Source organism: Oncorhynchus masou, chromosome 6 (assembly GCF_036934945.1).
Source record: "Oncorhynchus masou masou isolate Uvic2021 chromosome 6, UVic_Omas_1.1, whole genome shotgun sequence".
NCBI lineage: Eukaryota > Metazoa > Chordata > Actinopteri > Salmoniformes > Salmonidae > Oncorhynchus > Oncorhynchus masou.
This window is the reverse complement of record NC_088217.1, coordinates 72,655,755-72,679,736: the sequence shown is the minus strand read 5'-3', so window position 1 is coordinate 72,679,736 and position 23,982 is coordinate 72,655,755. Positions and strand designations below refer to the sequence as shown.

At 43.6% G+C, this 23,982-nt stretch overlaps 1 protein-coding gene across 1 annotated transcript in view; it reads left to right on the top strand.

Annotated features, from left to right (window-relative positions):
• The window catches only part of LOC135541684 (gamma-aminobutyric acid receptor subunit alpha-5-like), a 29,169-nt gene extending 5,416 nt beyond the window's left edge, over positions 1 to 23,753 (top strand). Inside the window, exons 4-9 of the mRNA XM_064968001.1 lie at positions 370 to 590; positions 3,553 to 3,635; positions 15,166 to 15,309; positions 19,121 to 19,273; positions 21,188 to 21,399; positions 21,663 to 23,753. Of these exons, the coding sequence (XP_064824073.1) occupies positions 370 to 590; positions 3,553 to 3,635; positions 15,166 to 15,309; positions 19,121 to 19,273; positions 21,188 to 21,399; positions 21,663 to 21,968 (1,119 nt within the window). The 3' untranslated portion in view covers positions 21,969 to 23,753. The remainder of the gene's footprint in view (positions 1 to 369; positions 591 to 3,552; positions 3,636 to 15,165; positions 15,310 to 19,120; positions 19,274 to 21,187; positions 21,400 to 21,662) is intronic.
• The last annotated feature ends 229 nt before the right edge of the window (positions 23,754 to 23,982 follow it).

Sequence of the window (23,982 nt, the reverse complement as noted above, 5' to 3'; positions counted from 1 at the left end):
GAAAACTGCTGTAATGTAACAAAATGTTGAAAAAGTCAATACTTTCCAGAAGATAGTATGTAGAAGCTGGAAGTAGAAGCTGAAGTGTTGTTGTTTGTTAGTTTACTCCAATGAGGGGAGGGGTTGTAAGGTTAGTCGAAAATATAAAATCGAATTAAATTAAATAATCAACAAAATAAAAATATTTGAAACACTTTTTCAAATCTCAGGTACACCACACGTTGCATTTCCTCCTGCACAGGAACATCCACTGAGTCTGAGTGATCAAATTAAAATAGCAGATCTGTATGTGTCCATGTAATTGGCCCCATGGGCTTTGACTCTGAGTGTTTTCACCATGTATCAACACCATGTTTCTCTCCACCTTAGGAGTACACCATTGATGTGTTTTTCCGACAAAGCTGGAAAGATGAGCGCCTGTGTTTCAAAGGACCCATGGAGATGCTGCCTCTGAACAACCTCCTGGCCAGTAACATCTGGACCCCAGACACATTCTTCCTCAACGGGAAAAAGTCTATCGCCCACAACATGACCACACCGAACAAGCTACTGAGACTGAAGGATGACGGGACGCTGCTCTACACTATGAGGTACCAACCACGGGACCGTTCAGTGCTATTTCAGTTAGAAATGTATCACATAGGACAGATAGGAGTACCGGTAATGTAGTATGGGGAATCGTGTCAGGTCTATTCATCGCATTTCTATCTGATAGAGATAGGATTGTCTGTCATTCTAAATCAGTAATCATTCATCACATTTCTATCTGCAACGTTCTAAATGTTTCACCTCACTGAATACATCCTTGAATTTGGACTCTGACCATGTGGACTGACCAAGAGAAACTCTGACCCTGAACCATAATCCTTTAGAGTCTATTTTTGCACCCATGCGTCAAACTAAGTAACATAGTAAAAATATTTCCATCAAAATTTGTCAGTTTAAGCTGGAGATGTCCATTTCTTTGATTGGACTGCGTCTCAATCCACCACATCTGTCTATGTCAGAATTCCGCATCTACGGTGGAAGGTGGCCGAGCTGCAGCAGTGCTTTTCAGAGCATGAGACATCCCCAAAATCGATCTTCTCACGAAAACCTTTGTAGCGTCTGAAACGTTTGGGCTACAAACTAATATGACCCTACTATGGAAAGGAGAGATTCTCACAAATATGATAGTGTTCTCCATTTTGGATTTATGATCTCCACAAGTGTCACTCGTCTGAAGGTAACTATTAAAAAATAAATGATTGGGGGGGGAAAAAGGGGGTTAAATATGTATCCAAAAAACAAGAATATTAACTTAGCTTTCTTATATCTCTTAAATATAGGAAAGACACTTTAAAATCTTATTCCCCCTTTTAATTTTGGACTGTCTGTTTGGCCATTTATGAATGTGTTATTCAATGCGTTTCTATGGGCTATAGTAGTCAAGACCAAATTAAATATTTTGTGGAATACCTACAGGGATCCTACAATTCCAAATCAAATAGCTAAATGATCCATGGTATGACCATCATAAAACAATTCCATATGTTAGCTGAACCTCCCCTTCCCCACCCGAAAGGCTTAGACTTATAGAGAATAATATCTGAGCTTTGTGTCTGAAAAACAAACGTTACGCTCACTGAAATACAGCCAGCCACGATTCACATATGGCCCTGAACTGGTTTGGTTATTGTTGTTGTCTGTGTGTAGGAGGTAACTAGCCTCTGCACAGCTGTTCTACTCAGCCCAGCTCTTGGTAACGTAGGCTCAGACAACCTTCTGTTCTTTTGTTCTTTGTGATGCTGTATTATGTATGTTATGGAACACTGACCAATATGTGGCAGATTAGATGAAATATTCACCCTTGAATTCATAATAGACAGGAACAGGAAGTGATGACAACCAATAGCAATCATACGAATAGATCAGGACTTCCTGGTATCATTTTAGGAGGTATAATTTATTCCATATCAATACCACCCACTAAGATCATCTTAATGCCAGATAAACAGATGCAAGAGAAATAGATTAACCATATTAAAACCCCTTATGGCCATGTGACCTGGCACTATTTGGCACGATCAGGCATCGCCGTCTCTGGAATCGCTGTCTGATGAGTGAAAGGAGAAGAAGAAGAAGAAGCGGATATCAGGCCCATCATTTAAAAAGATAATAGATTTCCCAACGACTCAGGAAATGAAACATCAGGACGTTTCTGCTTTTAATCGGTCCGGTTTTACTCCTGTCTCCTAATGTATTTCCATTACCAGGAAGGAGATTAGCGCGCTTCCTAGATTTATTGCATGGTCCAGCCTTTCAGAATCCACCGACATCAGGGGAGAGCTCCTTCTCTCCTTCTAATGACTAAATGTGATTGCATTCTCACCCCCCACCCCCCGAATTCCCGAAACATTAACCCGAGAGCAACAGAGTTTTCAGAGCAAGTCATACATTTGTCGCCACAAATAATTCATACAGTGTTCTAATCCATTTCCATCATAATGTATGTGCTTAACGAGAACAGGCTGCACCCCATTATATTATGATGCAGAAGAGGTTAAAGCACGAGAGCATCATGTAGTATTCTCATTTCCATAGCAAACTGTACCTCTGATGCATGAAATATGCATATTAAGGAACTAGTGCAGTCTTTTTGGCATGTCCATTACTTTGACGTGCACTGGTGACATCAGCACATAACACGTAAATGTTAATCACACAACAAATGCAGGTTCATTATTGTGAATGGAAAAAAATGGATTACATGGGATGTTTTAGAATAGACGACACCTGTCTATTTGTAGCCCTAATTTTGTAAGGGAAAAAGGCAGCTCTCTATGCATGGACCTACATTAGTATATAGCTTATCATACCTGTATACCAATATACTTTCCTTGTGAGACAAAAAAATCAGGTTATTCAATTTCCAGTCCTGCAGTTTCTCTTATAACCACATGATGGCAGCCTTTCCTGTTCATAATGCAGACCAATGAGAATTGGGCTTCATATGATCCAATAAGAGCTTGAAACATGTCAGCTGTTTTTGACACATAGAAGCAAAGTAATATCATTGAATAATGATGCAGTGAAGTGAACACAACCTGAGTCCATGTGGTCCTCAAGGACTAGAAGTGGCCTCATTTCATTGTTATATCAATGTGTTACTATGTGTGGTTACTTTGTGGAGAAGTTCTCTGTGAATACACTCTTGACATACAGCACATGCGGGATTTGACGTGAACCACAGCCGGGAATTCACAAATAATACAACCACCACAAGATGGCAGTATAATCTATGTAATGCCATGTGCTTGGATCAGGGTGAATTCTTGGTGTTTCTGTCTAGAAATGATGAGGCTGACAAGGGGGGGGGGGGATAATAATAATAAAAAATAAACCCTGTGATGTAATCGTACAGGCATTGTGCTATCTATGCAACTAACATTAGCGCTGGAGACGAAGATGTCGATGATGATGGCAGCACTGGATTTGTAATGTACAGGATTATCATAGTAAATCTGCAGGAGATTTGGGTTTATTGTCTTGATCTTTTGGGTCTTTCTCTAGGTTAACCATATCGGCAGAGTGTCCCATGCAGTTGGAGGACTTCCCAATGGATGCTCATGCTTGCCCTTTGAAGTTTGGAAGCTGTGAGTACAATGCCATGTGTTGTTGATATTTTAGTGTATTACGCTTTGCCACCCCAATAATACAACGGCACAGATCTCATACGTATAAACATTACTAGGCCCAGACTTCTTATGATCGGAGTATGAGTCAATGACAGCATTATTTATACCTCGGTAAACCTCCAACTCATTAAACTACAAAATCAATTCCTCTAAAGAGACAATTGAGCTTGCACAGTATAGGATGGTACATATGGAACAAGGAAAGAACACAGGATCCAGCCACAACGACGGAGCCGCAATAAGGAAGGTCCTGAAAGCCGGAGGAGCTAAACCTGGTTCAGTTAAACTAGGTGGAGGGTCAAAAGGTTTATCCATCCTTTAATCAAATTGCTTGTCCTTAATTACCTCAGGTAACCTTGCCCTTAGTTACCTCAGGTAACCAGGCCTTTAATTACCTTTGGTAACCTGGCACGTGGCCTGTGTCCTCAGCACCTGGGCTATCCTACTGTACCCCCTCACCAGGGCTCCCAGGGTTGTATTCCCATTTACTAATTAGACCTAAAAGCAGACTATGGTCAGGCAGGGCTGGCCCTAGCCTTTGTGTGCACCCTCAGTGAGATTTGGTTGGGGGGACCCCACACCTCGCTGGCAAAACATTTTAGTAGCCCCCCCCCTCTTGAGGGCAGAGAGAAAAAGTTAAAGTACATTTCCTGCAATTCCACACATTTTGCCATGGGCATAGAAAAAAATGTAGCAATTTAAAGCATGTTTTCTGCAATTCTACAAGTTTTGCCATGGGGCAAAGAGAACATTTAGCAATTTTAGAACTCATTCTATGCAATTCTATTCCGCCATGGAGCAGAGAAAAGTTTTACAGCTAATTTCCTGTAATTCAACACATTATGCTATTGGGGTAGAGCAAATTATTTGCAGTTTTAAAGCTAGTTTCCAGAAATTTGACACATTTTGCAATGACTTATGCTATGTTAATATAGTATTTGAATGAGAGTGACTAACAAAGTCAATGGCCCTTCGTGCCTGGTCGGTAATTCAGCCATGATTACTACATTTACATTTTAGTCATTTAGCAGACGCTCTTATCCAGAGTGACTTTTAGCAGCAATTATGGTTAAGTGCCTTGCTCAAGGGCACAGACAGAGCCGGCTCAGGGATTCAAACAGCAACCGTCCGGTTACTGGCCCAACACTCTTAACCTCCAGGCTACCTGCCGCCACTACAACAAGTTTAAATAGCTGGCTAGACCTATTCACCTTTTTTTTCATGCTGACATGGGCTAATTGAGTGACTGTCAGTGACTGGCATAACAAGAAAAAAACTGCTTATGCACAAACGAGTTTTGAAGTTTCACCCGGCGTATTCTACTATTTGAATTCTCAACCGTTCGGTGAAACCCCTCGACCCCCCTCTCAAGTTGAAAACCATACGTTCCTAAACCCAGAGGATTTCCAGAACTGGAAACTGCTTGTAATTGTTTTATCCAGGTGTCACACCAGCATCTGCAGCTAAGTATCTCATCCTGTTATGTTAACATTCTCCTGAAGTGTTGTGGGTTGGGGCAAGGCGGGGTTGGTATGGGTGTTGCCTGCCTGGTTTAAGTGCTGGCCTGAAATAGCTCAGCCGTACCTTGACCTTTTAGATGGGGTCACTACAGATGGATAGTCCCAGGGAAGCTAATAGGAATGCCCTGAGCATGTCACACTATAGTAAACCCTGGGCTTTGTCACACCATAGGACGTATATAGCCAGATTACCTAGCTGATTGAGTTTGAGTTTATTTTTATTTTTACAGGGACAGTGCACATTAATCAACGTTTCAGTAAAAGTGCCGGTTTTAGCCAGCCGGCTAATTTTCAACCGCAGTCCCTGGGCAGGTTATTAAAAACAATTACAATATAGACAATAGCAACATAGAACAAGCAAGACATAGCAACATAGGACAAGCAAGACGTAGCATACAGACAGAGCAAAAAGCAGCAAGACAAAATTCATAAAAGCAACAAAGTGTTTCACACCTCACAAGCTACAGACAACAGACAACATGGAAAGCGGCAACACACAGCTAGGGACCATGTTCACAAATCTGATTGACCTTTAGCCATGTCTTCAAGGATTTTGTGAAAGTGTGATATGTGGTGCAGTTATGTGTGTCTGATGGCAGTGTATTCCAGACATGGGAAGCTCTCACAGAGAATGCAGATTTACTAAAGGTGCTTTTCCTTAGGGGAACTATATTGGACTGCCCCTACAGGTGTAGAATCTTAATTTGATCACTCAACTGGTTGTTGAGAATTGTTCTGCTAAGCAGGAAACACAAACTTGTAGTGTATTTGAGTTTTAAAAAGGCTTCTAAAGTTTAGAATTTCCACTTTGACATTTCAGACTAGATTTGCCAGACACTCAGAAAACATTTGCATTTGAGTCATTTACATACAGAGCATAACGATACAGTTACTACGGGTATAACAGTTGTCTGAGCACTGTGACCACAGGCTCTATTTCTCATTCCATCACCCACGCATCCCACTTCACCACCAGATACAACTGCTTTCCTGTGCAGCCCAGCTCACAGGGGATATGAAGGACGATGGAAAGTGCATCTTGCCTTTACTCTCTTGGCCCACAGTTGACCTTTTTTTCAAGCGGCACAGAAAAACGAAGTCGTATCAAATAATGTCCATGATAAGTACAATGGATGTGCTAGTGTGTGGGGAGGAGGGAGTATGTGTATGTTTGTACAGATGTGGGGTTGTAATTTGATCACCCTGTTGCAGGAGAACTGTTGCAGGACATTTAAAATGTGTCGTCTATTTGAGAGTTAAAAATGCTTCTGAAGTTTGTCATTTCCACATTGAAATTTTAGACATGATTTGCCCTAATGAAAAATGTATCAACCTCTACAAAAATGTCCATTCATTATTTCCTGTTTCCTGATCATTTTCCTGCTATAACAAACTGGAACAAATTAAGAGCCTACATTTGTATAGGTCTGTGGATTAGCATGGAAAATGTCTGACTTGACCATGCTGCTGCTGCTAAGACGTCATTTGGGGGTCAATGCAACGTCATACTTGAGATGTGGGATCGCCTTCTTGTGCTTTTTTGACACACTATTGCATATCGTACTTTTAGCAGGCACTCTTTTTTGAAGATTAACTCATAACTAGTGCACTGTACTACAAGGAACAGTAAAATATTGAAATGACCAGCAAAAATACATCACAGGTCAAAAATGGGCCCTTTTGACACTATTCCACATCTAAATTCATAAAATGATTAAATTGGTGTAAAAAACTATATCATAATACAGAAATAATCTACAAGAGTGCTGTAATAAACAGTCATTGAAGTCTATGGAATGATGGCACTCAAGTCTCTCTCAGTCTTCAACCGATCAGAGCTATGGTGAACTGAAGTGCTTTTAGGGGCTGGGTTCTCTATTGTCGTCCATGCATTGCTAACACAAGGTTATCTGTATGGAGAGTACAGAGGACTGCATGCGCCCTAAATGGCACCCTATTCCCTATTTTGTGCACTACTTTTGACTCGGGTCAAAAGTAGTGTACTATATAGGGAACAGCATGCCATTTGGGACCTAGGCACAGCCTCTTTTGATATACGAGGCTGGTTTAAATGGGTTGCGTATTACAGGCAAGGCTCAATCAGTGCATTGCTGTATGCACGGTGTAGCTCTTTTCTATTCCCATGGTCAATTAAAATCACAGGAGGGTTTTAGACGCTGTAAAACCATCCTATTACTATTAGGTACTAGCACAGTCTCCTCACAGGTACAGTAGATGGCTCAGGTTTTCAGATTAAGATGTATGGGTGCGTGGACAGTATGTAAACAAAGATGATATCAAATCTGTCCATCATTTCATTTGTTCACTTGTTCATGTATTTGTTTGTTTGTTTATTCATTTGTTTATTCACTCATTCAGCCATTCATTCATTCATCTATCGCAACTCTTAATGTTCATGTTATGTAATAGATGGGTTTGTACCGTGCAATCTCAGTCGGGGAGAGGTTGCCGTTAAGTTGGCATAGGTGACAGGCACCGCCTGCCAAATCCTTTAGCTCTACTACTAAATCGTGGTATCTCCCGCGTCATTATCCTTAATGCTTCTAAACCCACCCAACTTTACATTTTGGCCCTGGCTTTCGGGCTAAAGCCATCCAAGAAGTCTGACTGTAAATAGCAATCCACTAGGCATGGCAAGTAGTACCAGTACTACAGCAAAGTGCTATGGCATGCTATTGAGCTCGGTTGCTTAGTTACTGCACTTTACATTGATCCATCACTTTCTTTTTCTCTGTTCTTCCCACCCAACACACACGCGCACGCACACACACACACACACACACACACACACACACACACACACACACACACACACACACACACACACACACACACACACAGGCATTTTCCTCCTACAACGAGGGAGAAATGCTTGTTTCGTCCCTAGGAACATTCACAGTGTACCTCATTTTGATTATTTTCTTTAATCCAGAAAGACACTTTGTCATCCGGGGATTAAACTACAGTCATTCTTTTCATCCTTAATTAGAAAAAAAAGAAGATATTTACAAAAATTACATGGAACATGGAAATGAAGTTGAAATGAAGTAGACTGGTACAGTGTATAGCCTTGAAGAACATGACTCACCCTCACATTTTCTTTCTCTCTCTCTCTCTGTGTCTCATTTTCTTTCTTCCAGGTTCCTGTGGTTCATCCCTTTCTTAACCTGGTTCTCTAGGCCTTTGTGTTTTTCAATTTTATATACAAACCATCTACAAATGCTGAGGACTCTATACAGATGCAGGATATTAATTTGATCAACCTGTTGCAGGAGAACTTTTCTTCAATGCAGAACATGTACATGTAGTGCATTTGAGGATTTAAAATCCTTCTCAAGTTTGTAATTTCCACCTTGAAATTAATTTCAGACTGGATTTTAACTTGTGAAAAATGTCCGTCAATTACAATCGAAATAACAATTCAAATTTCCTGTTGCTGTAGGATTATTTCCCTGCTATAGCAAACTCTCTCAAATGAAGATCCTATATCTGTACCTCCACTTATTTCCCATGGTTCTGACTGGCCCATTATTCCTCACTATCCACTTTCCTCTGCATCTCCCTGCTTGCTTAAAGAGACCTAGGCCTCAAATTGATAGCAGATAGGAAAGGTGCTGTTTCTGAGGTTTCTCTCAGAATGTTGGCGCTGTATTTTTAGGAAAGGTGTGGTTTCACGTCAATATCCAACACTGTTTCTACAGTGACAGTGTTCAAGAGAGGAACAGCTTGCTAGTTGTTTCAGTTTAAATGAGGTTAACACCTCTGATAAAGCGTAAATCCTTCATCTGCACTTGATTGAATTCTCTTTGTTGGACTGCAGGTAATGTCCTAGCCAGTGCTTTCCTGAATCCGGAGACTAGGTTTCTGACTTTACATACAATATAAAATGCAGCGTGCAACAATTTCAAAGATTTTACTTAGTTACAGTTCATATCATAAAATCAGTCAATTGCAATAAATTCATTAGGCCCTAATCTGTGCATTACCATGCTGAAACATGAACTGATGGTAGCGGATGAATGGCATGATAAATATACTCAGGATCTTTTCACGGTATCTCTGCATTCAGATTGCCATCGATATAATGCAATTGTGTTCATTGTCCTTAGCTTATGCCTGCCCATACCATTACCCCATAGCCATCATGGGGCACTCTGTTCACAACATTGACATCAGCAAATCGCTTGCTCACATGACGCCCTACCCGGGGTCTGCAGTTGTGAGACCGAGTGGACATACTGCCAAATTCTCTAAAACAACGTTGGAGGCGGCTTATGGTAGAGAAATTAACATAAAATTATCTGGCAACAGCTCTGGTGGACATTCCTGCTGTCAGCATGCCAATTGCACGCCCCCTCAAATCTCGAGACATCTGTGGCTGTCACACCCTGATCTGTTTCACCTGTCTTGTGCTTGTCTCCACTCCCCCACCAGGTGTATCCCTTTTGTTCCCATTATCCCCTGTGTATTTATACCGGTGGTTCCGTTTTTCTGTTCCCAGTTCGTCATCTGCGTTTTTCCGTACTGTTTTTCTAGTCCCTGTTTTCTATTCCTCCCGGTACTACCCTTTTCTGCTTCCTGAGAACCCCACTTACCTCCTCCGGAGCGCTATGCTGGGGATCCTGGAACCTGCCGGGCATTTCTTTCCCATTGCTCCCTCATCTTTTGAGCTGCAACACTCTTCGTTTCCTTCGGATCGTTCAAAGATAGTGTATCTCAGATCGCTGATGTCTGTAAGTGCTCTCACCTGGGAAACGGGGGTTTGGGAGCAACAATCTGCCATTTGCCTTCATCTGGAGGATTTCGTGGCGGAGGTGAGTAAGGTGTTCGATTCAACGGTGTCTGGGAGAGAGGAGGCCCGAAAGCTACTTCTACTACGTCAAGACTCCTGTAGTGTGGCAGACTACGTGGTAGACTTTCGCACGTTGGCCGCCGAGAGTGCCTGGAACCTGGAATCCCTGTTTGACATCTTCCTTCATGGAATATTAGCGGAGATTAAAGACGAACTCGCAGCTCGGGAGTTACCCTTAGACACAACTCCATCATAGCCTTAACCATAAGGATCGATGGGCGCCTACGGGAACGCAGGAGAGAGAGATCTGTTCTCGGCCACACTCCTCCATGACTGCTTTCTCGCCTCCGAAGAACCCAGGAATTCCCCGACGCCTGCATTCTCGAGAGGATCCGAGTCACCCGAGCCCCCTCTGGAATCAGATGGGACGGGCGACTCGTTTACTCCAGAGCCTATGCAACTGGGCAGGGCTCGATTGTCGCCTAAGGAACAATTACGCAGGCTGAGTTCCAACAGTTGCCTGTATTGTGGTGCTACAGGGCATTACATATCCACCTGTCCAGTAAAAGACCAGGCTCATCAGTAGATATGAGTACGCTGGTGGGCCATACTGGGAGTCTTCTAACTCCTATTACTCGTACCCCTTTCCATGTTATCCTGTTGTGGGGTGATTGGTCTAAATCTCTCCGGGTGATCATTGACTCTGGGGCTGACGAGAGTTTTGTGTACGCTACTCTAGTATCTGAGCATCTCCACACAACTCTTCTCCATTCCCATGGACGCCAGAGCACTGGACGGACGCTCCATTGGCAGGGTCACTCACAGTACGGTTTCCATTAACCTGTGAGTGTCGGGCAATCACATTGAGTTACATACAGCTTCTGCATATTAAATCTCCCCATGTTCCTGTTGTTTTGGGATTTTCATGGCTCCAGACACAACCCCCTGATTGACTGGACCACTGGTTCTATGCTGGGTTGGAGTCCGTTCTGCCACTCACATTTCCTTAAAGCGGCACAGTCTGTCCCAGGATGTCCTCCTGCGGGCTCTGGGAAAGCCTTTGATTTCTCCGCCGTTCCCGCGGAGGACCAGGACCTCCTGGAGGTTTTCAGCAAGGCTTGCGCCACCTCCCTTCCTCCACATCGCCCTATGATTGCGCCAATGACTTCCTCCACCACACTGCCTCATGGGCGGCTATATTCCCTCTCTGGCTGCTGGGAGACGAGTGGAAGAACGCCTTCAACATCCTTGTTGGCTCCCGTTCTGTTCAAGCGCATGTCCGACATGTCCTTCAGCGCCTCCTGGAGAACCAGTTGTTTGTGAAAGCTGAGGGTGTGAATTCCATCGCTCCACTATCTCTTTTCTGGGATACGTCATCGCTGAAGGGGACGTTCAGATGGAGCCTGACAAGGTGAGAGTGGTGATGGATTGGCCCTAACCCACCTCTAGAGTGCAGCTGCAATGTTTTGTACTGCTGCTTCATTCGGAGCCACAGCACCCTGGCTTCTTCCCGCTCTGAACTCACTTATTCTAAGGTTCCCATGGTCTTAAGCTGCCGACAGGGCATCCTGTCAGTTCGTGGTGGAGGTTTACTCCTCGGACATTGGAGTGGGGGCCGTTTTGTCCCAACGTTCGGCCCAGGACCGAAAGTTGCACCCCTGCACTTTCCTTTCTCATCGCCTGAATTCTGCTGAGAGGAACTATGACATTGGTAATCGAGAGCTTCTTGCGGTAAAGTTGGCGCTGGAGGAGTGGAGGCACTGGCTTGAAAGGGCAGAATACCCATTCTTAGTTTGGACCGACCTTAAGAAACTTGAATATCTTCGCACCGCTAAACTCCTCAAATCCAAACAAGCTTGTTGGGCTCTGTTATTCACTCGGTTTAACTTTACCATCACATACCGCCCTGGGCCCAATAATGTTAAGCCTGATGCTCTCTCTCGCCTGTATAGTTCTGCGGCTACACCAGCAGACCCAGAGACCATCCTCCCCTATCTCCTGTCTCGCTACTACACTTGTCTGGGGAATCAAGAGCCTGGTCCACAACGTGCAGCATTCCCAGCCGGACCCCAGGGGGCCCTGATTCAGACCCGCTCCCCAAGTCCTGGAATGGGAACATTCCTCGACGCTTACCTATCATCCCGGCTCCTACCGGACCCTGGCTTTCATCCGACAAAGTTTTTGATGGCCCACTATGTTTTCTGATGTCTCCACACTGTGGACGATCAGAACAAGACTCAGCGGCAAGCTCCGGCTGGCCTCTTTCAACCACTCCCTGGTGCCTCATCGCCCCTGGTTGCATATATCCCGGTCACTGGTCTCCCTCTGTCTGATAGCAACACCTCCTTCCTTACAGTGGTGAATAGGTTTTCTAAAGGCACCCATTTCATTCCCCTCCCCAAGGTACCTTCAAGTTACCTGCAAGTTACCTGTACCCTCATTGGGTTGTCGGCAAGCCTGTCCTCCGGGTTTCATTCTCAGTCCAACGGCCAGTTGGAGCGTGCCAATCAGGACCCGGAGATGGCACTCCGTGCCTCGTCTCGGCCAATCCACCTGGAGCCAGCGACTCGTGTGGGTGGAGTACGCCCGGAACGCCCTTCCGTGCTCGGCCACTGGGCTCTCACCTTGCGAGTGTTCCCTGGGTTACCAGCCTCCACTCTTCCAAGAGCAAGAGGAAGAGGTCAGCATACCCTCAGCCCAGATGTTAGTCCGTCGCTGTCGGTGTACCTGGAAGAGATCCCGGTCCGCTCTCCTTAAGAACTCCTCCCGTTATCATCTCGGGCAGAGGGTATGGTTCTCCACTCGGGATCTGCCCCACAGGGTGGAACCCCGTTTAACTTTCCCCCCGCTTTATCGGCCCCTTTCCGATCTCTAAAATCCTTAGTCCCACTGCTGTTTGTCTTCTGTTGCTTCCCTCCGTATACATCTCATGGTTCATGTGTCTAAGATTAAACCTTTGTCTCACAGCCCTTTGTCTCCTGTTTCCAGGCCCACCCCCCTCCCCGTCTCATTGATGGCCATCCGGCATACACGGTGAGATGCCTCGTGAGTGTTCAACCTCGGGGCAGGGGTTTCCAGTACCTGGTTGACTGGGAGGGTTATGGCCTGGAGGAGAGGTGCTGGGTCCCCGCTAAGGACATCCTGGACCCGGCCCTCATCGCTGACTTTCACCGCCGGCATCCCGGTCAACCAGGTATGCGCCCGGGTAGGACGCCAGGTGGTGCCCCTAGAGGGGGGGTACTGTCACACCCTGATCTGTTTCACTTGTTTGGTGCTTGTCTCCACCCCCCACCAGGTGTCTCCTATTTGTTCCCATTATCCACTGTGTATTTATACCGATGGTTTCTGTTTGTCTCTTGGCAGTTCGTCTTGTCTCGTCAAGCCTACAAGCGTATTTTTCTGTACTCCTGTTGTTTTTTTAGTCCTCCCGGTTCCAACCTTTTCTGCCTGCCCTGACCCTGTCTGCCATACCATTCTGCCTACCTTGACCTCGAGCCTGCCTGCTGTCCTGTACCCATCAGACTCTGACCGGGTTTAGAAACTTCTACCTGTCCTCAACCTTTTCCCCAGCGCAAGGTGCACCTGTGTAATGACCATGCTGTTTAATCAGCTTCTTGAAATGCCACACCTGTCAGGTGGATGGATTATCTTGGCAAAGAAGAAATGCTCACTAACGGATGTAAACAAATTTGTGAGAGAAAAAAAAAGCTATTTTTATGTGTTTAGAATAATTCTGGGATCTTTCATTTCAGCACATGAATCATGGGACCTACACTTTACATGTTGCATTTATATTTTTGTTCAGTGTAGAATGTACATAGTATATATCTCATGATTTGAGAGTAACAATACTTTTGTTAATTAATTTAAAAAAGGAAAAATAGATACATTTGTACTTCAAATGATAGCTGTCTGTTATGAGTAGTGTAAAAAGTGTGTTTCTGGTTGTAACAGATCTCCAAAATCTTCATATTTGACATGCCCTACCTGGCTACTGTAAACTGTAGCTGACCTGACCTGAACATTGTATTACTCCTCGATCCAGACTGTTCTATTGATATAGCCTATTAAGAGATCCTAATGGTTGGCAGGCCTTTGTGTTCTATCTTGGGTCAGTGTTTCAGGAGAGGAGCCAATGCAACTCCTTGTGGATGTCATGAGTCTTTAGGGCTTTGCCCCAGCTTTAGAGTGACCTCCACACTGGACCCTCCTGTAATCCACACAGAGAGCTGACAAGATAAATAATTTCCCTTTTAGATTAATTGGGAAATAATTTGATTACAGATCACTGACTTGAGCAAAAAAACTAGTAGGCTACAATCTGAAGTTGGTGGGTTTGTGTGTGTGTCTGCCTGCCTGCCTGTCTGTCCGTCTAACCATTTGTCTGTCTGTCTACGTATGCATCTGTGTCTTTCTGTATGTCACAATGCCTGATGACCCTCTCTGCTGTGGCAGAGGCGTAATTTGGACCAGACCTTGGGGGTCAGCGTTAGCCGACACTGTCAGCTCCAATCAGCCACTGTGGCTATGTGATTAACAAGCTGTGTTGCATTGCAAACATGCGCTCAACCACAGTTCAATCCAAGCCTGAAGCCCCCAGAGGGCCAAAGTTGGCAGAGCCCCTTATTCTAGTCTATACTGTACAGCTTCCAGTCAATTTCTTTACTATGGTAAAGGAAAAGAGATTGGGTATAGCTATGTTGTCTCTTAAGATCTGTTCTTAGAGAGAAAACCATTCACCACATAAGTGACAAATCCACAAACGCAATGGGTGCCTAGCTGTACTCAACACAGCAGGATCAGAAGCAACTTTTTGGCACCGGGACTTTGCATTTGCTAAATAAATCAACTTGAACACCAAACCACTACTTAGTTTCACTTAGAGTAGAATATGAGGAACCTTGTGTCCTAGACATAAGTAACAAACTGTTATGTTCCTTCCCCAGCATGCATGTCATGCTTACACGATATAGGCCTCCAATTGTGTTGCCAGAAGAACGTTTAGCCCTAGAAATAGCTTCATCCTAGTGTCGCTTGACTCAAGATCTGAGTTTCAACTATAATTTCGATCTGAGACATGCTAGTTCCTGATATGTACCCTGGCCAGTATAATATCTCATTAGCATTCTCACAGTGTCCTGTTTCTCTCTTTCAGATGCCTATCCAGTCTCTGAGGTGGTGTACCTCTGGCAAACCGGTGCTGCCAAGTCTGTAGTGGTGGCAGAAGATGGATCCCGTCTCAACCAGTACCACCTGATTGGCCAGACTGCAGGTTCTGAGGACATCTACACAAGTCGAGGTGAGGTACAGTTAAAGTTGGAGGTTTACATACACTTAGGTTGGAGTAATTAAAACTCATTTTACAACCACTCCACAAATTTCTTGTTAACAAACTATAGGTTTTGGCAAGTCGGTTAGGACATCTACATTGTGCATGGCACAAGTAATTTTTCCAACAATTGTTTACAGACAGGTTATTTCACTGAATCACAATTCCAGTGGGTCAGAAGTTTACAGACACTAAGTTGACTGTGCCTTTTTACAGCTTGGAAAATTCCAGAAAATAATGTCATGGCTTTAGAAGCTTCTGATAGGCTAATTGACATCATTTGAGTCAATTGTTGGTGTACCTGTGGATGTATTTCAAGGCCTACCTTCATACTCAGTGCCTCTTTGCTTGACGTCATGGGAAAATCAAAAGAAATTAGCCAAGACCTCAGAATTCTTTTTTAGACCTCCACAAGTCTGGTTCATTCTTGAGAGCAATTTCCAAATGCCTGAACGTACTTTGGTGCGAAAAGTGCAAATCAACCTTGTGAAGATGCTGGAGGTAACAGGTACTAAAGTATCTATATCCACAGTAAAACGAGTCCTATATCGACATAACCTGAAAGGCCGCTCAGCAAGGAAGAAGCCACTGCTCCAAAACCGCCATAAAAAAGCCAGACTACGGTTTGCAACTGCACATGGGGACAAAGATCGTACTTTTTGGAGAAATGTCCTCTGGTCTGATGAAACAGAAATACAACTGTTTGGCCATAATGACCATCGTTATGTTTGGAGGAAAAAGCGGGAGGCTTGCAAGCCGAAGAACACCATCCCGGCCGTGAAGCACGGAGGTGGCAGCATCATGTTGTGGTGGTGCTTTGCTGCATGAGGGACTGGTGCACTTCACAAAATAGATGGCATCATGAGGCAGGTCATAGTATTGGCTACTTGCCGAGTACACTCGCTAAAGTGCTAACTTATTAGCTAGCATGGCTAACTGAAAATTATGTGGATATATTGAACAACTCAAGACATCAGTCAGGAAGTTAAGGCTTGGTCACAAATGAGTCTTCCAAGTGGACAATGACTCTAAGCATACTTCCAAAGTTGTGGCAAAATGGCTTAAGGACAACAAAGTCAAGGTATTGGAGTGGCCATCACAAAGCCCTGACCTCAATCCTATAGACATTTGTGGGCAGAACTGAAAAACCGTGTTTGAGCAAGAAGGCCTACAAACCTGACTCAGTTACACCAGTTCTGTCAGGAGGAATGGGCCAAAATTCACCAAACTTACTATGGGAAGCTTTTAAGCCATTTAAAGGCAATGCTACCAAATACTAATTGAGTGTATGTAAACTTCTGACCCACTGAGAATGTGATGAAAGAAATAAAAGCTGAAATAAATCATTATTTCTACTATTATTCTGACATTACACTTAAAATAAAGTGGTGACCCTAACTAACCAAAGACAGGGAATTGTTACTAGGATTAAATGTCAGGAATTGTGAAAAACTGAGTTTAAATGTGTTTGGCTAAGGTGTATGTAAACTTCCGACTTCAACTGTATATACACTCAACCTGTCCCAGGCCTCTTCCGTTATCCACACTTGCAAACCCTAGAGTTAAGCAATGTATTATGGTATGCATTCTAATTGCTATGCACATATGGATGTTGGAATGGAATGTAGATTGAGACATTTTGATAGCTGTCACTTAGGCTACACGGGGACTCACTTATTCCTGTCCTGAGTCAAGGGTTAATCCCATGTTGACTGCCCCATCAGGCTTTTGCATAAGAGGACGACATCACAGCCCCCCAAGGGATTGGACATCCCAGGCTCCCGGGCAGGGACACGTGGGATTGAAAGGCTTAATTCCCTTATGTAAAGTGGAACTGTAATATACATCAGCTGCTGTCTGCAGAATGGCTATTAAAAGTGTGGATTTCCCTAGTATTGTGCGTAGAATAGCAGAAACCATCCAGCCCAGTCAGAGTCATCATCACAGCCATTTAACTCTTTGGCCATGAAAGGAGAGGAGAGGCAGGACAGTCCCTCCATGGCAATCTCCCTTGATCATGGATAAGAACTAAAACCCTCCCTGCCTGTTAAGTAGGCAACGGGATCCTATAAGCTTCCCTGCGGGGCCACTGTAAAGTGTCAACTATAGTCCATTTGTGGACTGACCCCAAACGTCAACAGGCCCGTGAGCTAAAAGTGGGTTTCTGCGCATCTCCTTTCCTCCACCTGCTCCTCTCTGCTTCCCAGCAAGTAACAAATGGGAGCTGCGGAGGTCAGGCGGTGGCTGTAGGCCGTCTGCCTGGGCCAGGGCCAAGTCAGTAGAGTTCACTGTCCCCGATGGGAATCCAGTGGGTCAGTTCTGTTGTGGTTCTTGAATTAGCAAGTGCCTAATTTTAGGTACAATCCCTCTATGGCTAAATCAAGACGAGATTATCAAACGGCTCGGTTTAGAGACATGACATCCTATACCCCCTCACAGTACATTTACAAAATAAGTACCGTACTCCCCTAAAATGATATAGTACACTGTTTGGTAAAAGAGGGAAATATAGTTTATCCTGCAAAATGGAGTCCCTTAGTTGGGTTTAGAACAGTGTGCCTTTCTGCAATGTCTCCTTTGGACATAATCCCAAACCCAGCCTATTCCAGTTGTTTTCTTATTTAAATTTGCATATTTACATGTAAGTCAAGTTTTTTTAAAGTATTTCAAGAACATTCTGGGACCACCGTTGCCTTAGTACTCACCAGTTGACCAACATGGCTGCGTTATTGTCTGCAATGAATGGAAGTTCCCCATAAACGCTCCAGAATCCTTGCAGTAAAATCCACCAAAGGTACATGTTCAATCCTCTATGAGTCTCATCGGGCTCCATGCATCAATAGCAAACAGTCCGGATGGAAGATCGGTCCCCGGTCGGTCGCTCGCTCGAGGCGGAGAGAGGCTGGGAGTCATGGGTGTCTCCCCGGTGGGCCGAGAAGATGCCGGCTAGCTGGGGCTTCTGGGGCTGGAGACATGATGGTGCCTGCGTTGGCCCTGCGTCCTTTTGGCTCACAGAAACACAAACTTTCCATGGGGCACCAGGTCAACCCCCCTCCATCACACCCCTGGGAGAATTGTGATTAACTAGGAGCTAAGGTGTGCAGATATCTGTCCGTCAGTCGCTGGAGATTTGGTAGCGTCGCGTCCTTGTCGAGTGTGCGAGGCCAGAGCACAGCAGAGCAGAGCCGAGCTGAGTGAGTGGGCAGGACTGAGCTAGCGTTTTCCCTGATGGCAGGATGCAGATTGTGACAGGGGATTAGTGAGATACAGAAATCGGATTTTGCCTGGAGAACGCAGCAGTCATCAGTGGATTTTCTATAGTTTATCAGGCTCCGGCTGTGGGAAGCTGGAAAGGATTTTTTTTAAAGCTTCAAATGCAATCTTCAGTTGGTTAACAGGATATGTTTGTTTTTTTCCTCTCCCCTTTTTTTACCTCTAAACATTTACCTCAGACAGAAACTGTCACATTATTGAGTGTAAAACATACATATTGTAGCGACACCATTTTCTATCATATTTTATTAATCTGCATAGTTATTTTCTTAGATAATTATATTTGTTGCCGATTGTTGCATCCTTGTCATGTGTTTTTTTTATTGTTATATAACGCTTAAACAAAAGTGCATATTATAAAGTTCGATAAAATTATCAAATATATAATACAATTATATAAAAATGCAGGATGACTTAGCGATTCACTATGTCCTTCTACTGTATATCTCCATCGTTGTTACCACCGCAATAATTTATTTCTTTGTCCCACCGTCTTCTAAACCAACAGGACAGTACACAGTCATGATGTGTCACTTCTACCTGAAGAGGAAGATTGGTTACTTTGTTATTCAGACCTACATGCCCTGCTTCATGACCGTGATCCTGTCCCAGGTGTCCTTCTGGCTCAACCGTGAATCTGTACCAGCCAGGACCGTTTTTGGTTAGTATGACCTCAACACAACCACTTGGATCAACTCTAGCAAAAAGTGTACTTTCAACTCAAAATGAACACTATATGTTGCCCCATCACCCAACACATACTGTACACTCATCACAATTTTCATGAATCGTGTTAGATTTTTTTATTTAAACCTTTAGTTAGCCCGATAAGTCATTGAGAACACATTACCTTTCACAATAACGACCTGGTTAAACTACAATTATCTGTATCATCCATGATGACGGCAATTTGAAATAGATTTTCAGGCAATTATAGACTTCACAGGTGATGAACACCTTTGATGAACACCTTTCTCTTGTCCCTAAAAAACCCTGAATGTCTACAGCATGTTTTTTTATACTTTAATTTATTTATTGTTGGAAATAAAACTGTAAAAACACCAGCAAATCAGCTCGAAGTGATTTTCATTTTGAAAATCTATTCCAAAGTATTCCCACCCATAATAGAGAGAGCTATTATTAGTGACCAAAAAAAGTATGTGGACACCTCATTGAATATCTCATTCCAAAATCATGGGCATTAATATGGAGTTGGTCCCTCCTATGTTGCTATAACTGCCTCCACTCTTCTGGGAACATTGCTGCGGGGACTTGCTTCCATTCAGCCACAAGAGCATTAGTGAGGTCAGCCACTGATGTTGGGCGATTAGGCCTGACTCACAGTCGGCGTTCCAGTTCATCCCAAAGGTGTTCAATGGGGATGAGGTCAGGGCATTTTGCAGGCCACTCAAGCGCTTCCACACCAATTTTGACAAACCATTTCTGTATGGACCTCTCTTTATGCATGGGGGCATTGTCATACTGGAACGGGACTGAAACAGGACTGTTGCCACAAAGTTGGAAGCACAGAATTGTGTAGAATGTAATTGTATGCTGTAACGTTAAGATTTCCCTTCACTTGAACTAAGGGGCCTAGCCCGAACCATGAAAAACAGCCCCAAACCATTATTCCCCCTCCACCAAACTTTACAGTTGGCACTATGCATTCGCATCTCCAGTCCAATGGCGGCAAGCTTTACACCACTCCAGCTGATGCTTGGCATTGCGCATGGTGATCTGAGGCTTGTGTGCTCGGCCATGGAAACCCATTTCATGAAGCGCCCGATGAACAGTTCTTGTGCTGACGTTGTTTCCAGAGGCAGTTTGGAACTCGGTAGTGAGTGTTGCAACCTAAGACAGATGATTTTTACACGCTACGCACTTCGGCACTCGGCGGTCCCATTCTGTGAGCTTGTGCGGCCTACCACTTCGCGGCTGAGCTGTTGTATGACGGGTCCACATTGAAAGTCACTGACCTTTTCAGTAAGGCCATTCTATTGGCAATGTTTGTCTATGGATATTGCATAGCGGTGTGCTCGATTTAATACTCCTGTCTGCAAATGGGTTTGGCTGAAATAGCAGAATCCACTCATTTGAAGGTGTGTCCACAAACTGTAGTATATACTGTATACTGTATGTTATTGAATACAAATGTAGCAATGTTTGAAATTATTATGTTTTTGTGAAATATTATACTTGTTTGGTCTTCTTGCGGTCTATTTGCAGTCTACAAATGATTTGTAATTATGTTCCGGCCCCCTGACCATCCGCTCAAGTACAAATGTGCCTGCGGCTGAATCTAGTTGATGATCCCAAAATGTCTACAGCTTCCACACGTCACTACAGATTATGTCAACCACTCGATTCCCAAACACTAAATAATATATTACAACCTGTTGCTCACTCATCATACATGGGTAGGGTTCATTAGGCAGAGAATGGAAGAATACGGACTGAAACAAGGAGGGACTACATGGCCTTGTAACTCTTATTTGATTTTTTTCCATTGCAAAACATTTGAAAACCTTTTCCACTGTGTGCCCTAATGAACATGACGTCTCTGCTCTTCTATCAGGTGTCACTACAGTGCTGACTATGACTACTCTCAGTATCAGCGCTCGCAACTCGCTGCCTAAGGTGGCCTACGCCACAGCCATGGATTGGTTCATCGCTGTGTGCTATGCGTTCGTCTTCTCCGCGCTTATCGAGTTTGCCACCGTCAACTATTTCACCAAGAGGAGCTGGGCGTGGGATGGCAAGAAGGCCATGGAGGCTCAGCACCCAAAGGTGAGTCCATGGAGGGTCCCAGCATGTATCCCACCATTGAAAAGTGATAGAGAGCTATGGTCGTATTTTTGGGATGACGTGATGGAAACGTTGATGCTGTACATGCATAATAATTACTGACAGAAATCGTTAAGTTAAAATAAAAACCGCTTAGCCCCGGTTTGTGTGGGTCGACATGTAACACAGACTATTTGTATCCATCCAACACAAATAGTAGCGTATTAAATATTAAATGATACATTTTAAATGTTTTATCTCAACAGAAAAGGGACCCTATGGTGCTTTCTAAGAAGCCCAACAACGTCTGTACAGCAGGAGTGAACTACACCCCCAACATCACTAAGGATATCTCTATCTCCACCATCTCCAACAGCACCTCCATACAACTAAGATCGTCTGAAACAGAAGTCCTGGACCCCAAGAAAACCTACAACAGCGTGAGCAAAATCGACAAAATGTCCCGGATAGTTTTCCCTGTCCTATTTGGAACCTTTAACCTAGTGTACTGGGCTACTTACCTCAACAGAGAACCGGTCATCAAAGGAGTCAACATATTGGCTCCAACATAGTGTCTTTGTCAAACACACGACCCTACCTTCAACCGTATTGGCCTACAAGCTGCTGAAGAAAATGATACTGTGTCACAAAGGATGGGAGATGGGTTCTGTCTTTCTCATACTGTCATTTGCATGAAGCTTTTTAGAGAGATACTCTGCCCATGTTTGCCTTGATATTCCCTCTTTATACCTACTGTACATTGCTTTAATTCAACAATGACATTTTGAAAGTGAAAATCAATGGCATTTTGAAAGTGAAACTCGACAAGGACCTTTTGAAATGTTGCAGTGTGGACATTTGTCCTGGCCTCAAATGAATTGAAAACGGTCATGGCATTTATGTTTTTGTTTATAACCCTGTCATCTTGAAGAATAGGAGACTGAGAAACACATGCTGTGTTAGTAGTATGAAGTAAGATAGCGGAAGCTAGGATGTTACGGAAAGTGGTGAATAATGATTTTCAGTGTCATTTCCAGTCAATTTGTGAAGTTTGTATAATGCTGCGGACAAATCTCTCTTATCTCTATTGGATACATACGTTGTTATACTTTTGTCATTTTTGCCCATCTCACATGTACTGTTTGTACAATTTAAAATGTTACTATTTCTTACCTCTATCTATATAATGCACAGATTAATAATTTTTGACAAACGTGGGTCTAACTGTGGAGACAGAGGCCAAATAAGCTAGCAAGATACAACGCTGTGATGTAATTGATGATACAGTCTAATCAACCTAGGTGAAAGTGCACAGTCGGAACATTCTAATCATTACCAAGTTATAAAATGGTTGGTTGATTAGGTCTGACTTTTTCCATCGCAATGAAAGTGTTTTCCCTAAGCTCGAGGGAGAGGGTGCCTACTTTGAAGTATTGAGCTGCCCTTTGGTGTGAAAGGTTGAACTCGTGTACTGTAACAGGATACGTTTTCCTTAGGCATCAAATGGGGGGGGAAACAGACTGAAACAGGAAGGGACTTCCTGGATTTGTCCAGTAAGAAACACTTATTTTAATTTACTGTTTCAAAACATTTTGCTACCATTTGCCCTACTGAACACAGCCCTCCTACACTGCTGTCCTATCCTCATTGTGTCATGACCAGATTGGCCCCAGTCCCTGAAGTCCGCTAGGATCTAATTAGTCTGGGATAATGAGCTTGTACCTGTTAAACACTATCTGATATGGCCCCTGGAGAGAGAACCAACCACATGGGGACGACCACCCACCCTCACCCCAGGCCCAGAGCTCTTTGTTCAGGGTACGGGAAGGAGAGCATGTGGGTATGGCTCTGGGGCATGGTGCCTCTGTGGTAACACCTACTTTCTTGTTACAGACTCAAGAGACTGAGAGACGGTATCTTTTTTTTTTTGAAAGAGAGAAAGAAGAATAATGGATGAAACAAGAAAGAATAAGTTTGTGCTTCAAGGTCTCTGTACTGGGAACAAAAAAAGAATCCCTACTTCAGTAAAAGATGGAGATACAGCCTATATGTAACAAGCTGTTGCTTAGAATCATATAAACTCGGCGACACAGCGTGTACAGAGAGAGGATAGATGGATAATTATGGATATGATATTGGTGACGGATGGATAATTTAAATGTCACTGACGTTACAGTTCTCATTAAAGTATCATGTTGTAGATAACGCAATAACTACATGTATTATTATTATTATTATTTTATATTCAGATCTCCTAGGCAACAAAGACATTCTTTGTGTATATAGAGACAGTGACTAAAATACTTCTTTATTTGTATGTCTCTATGTGACATCTTGTGTTAAAGGAATAATCCACAACAAAAAAATGTGTATGTATTTTCTTCATTAGTCCACTATTGACACAGTTCCAAACTTCTTTTGCATGTCAGCAATCATGTTTTCAAGATAAAGGACTTTCACAAAGTAAATTGCCACTAGCCACACCATTACATGCTGTCATCCCAATACAAATCAAACCTATTTAATGTAATTTCAGATACAGTATATTAATTAGTTATGTGTACTATTCTCCTTGTACTGGTGTAA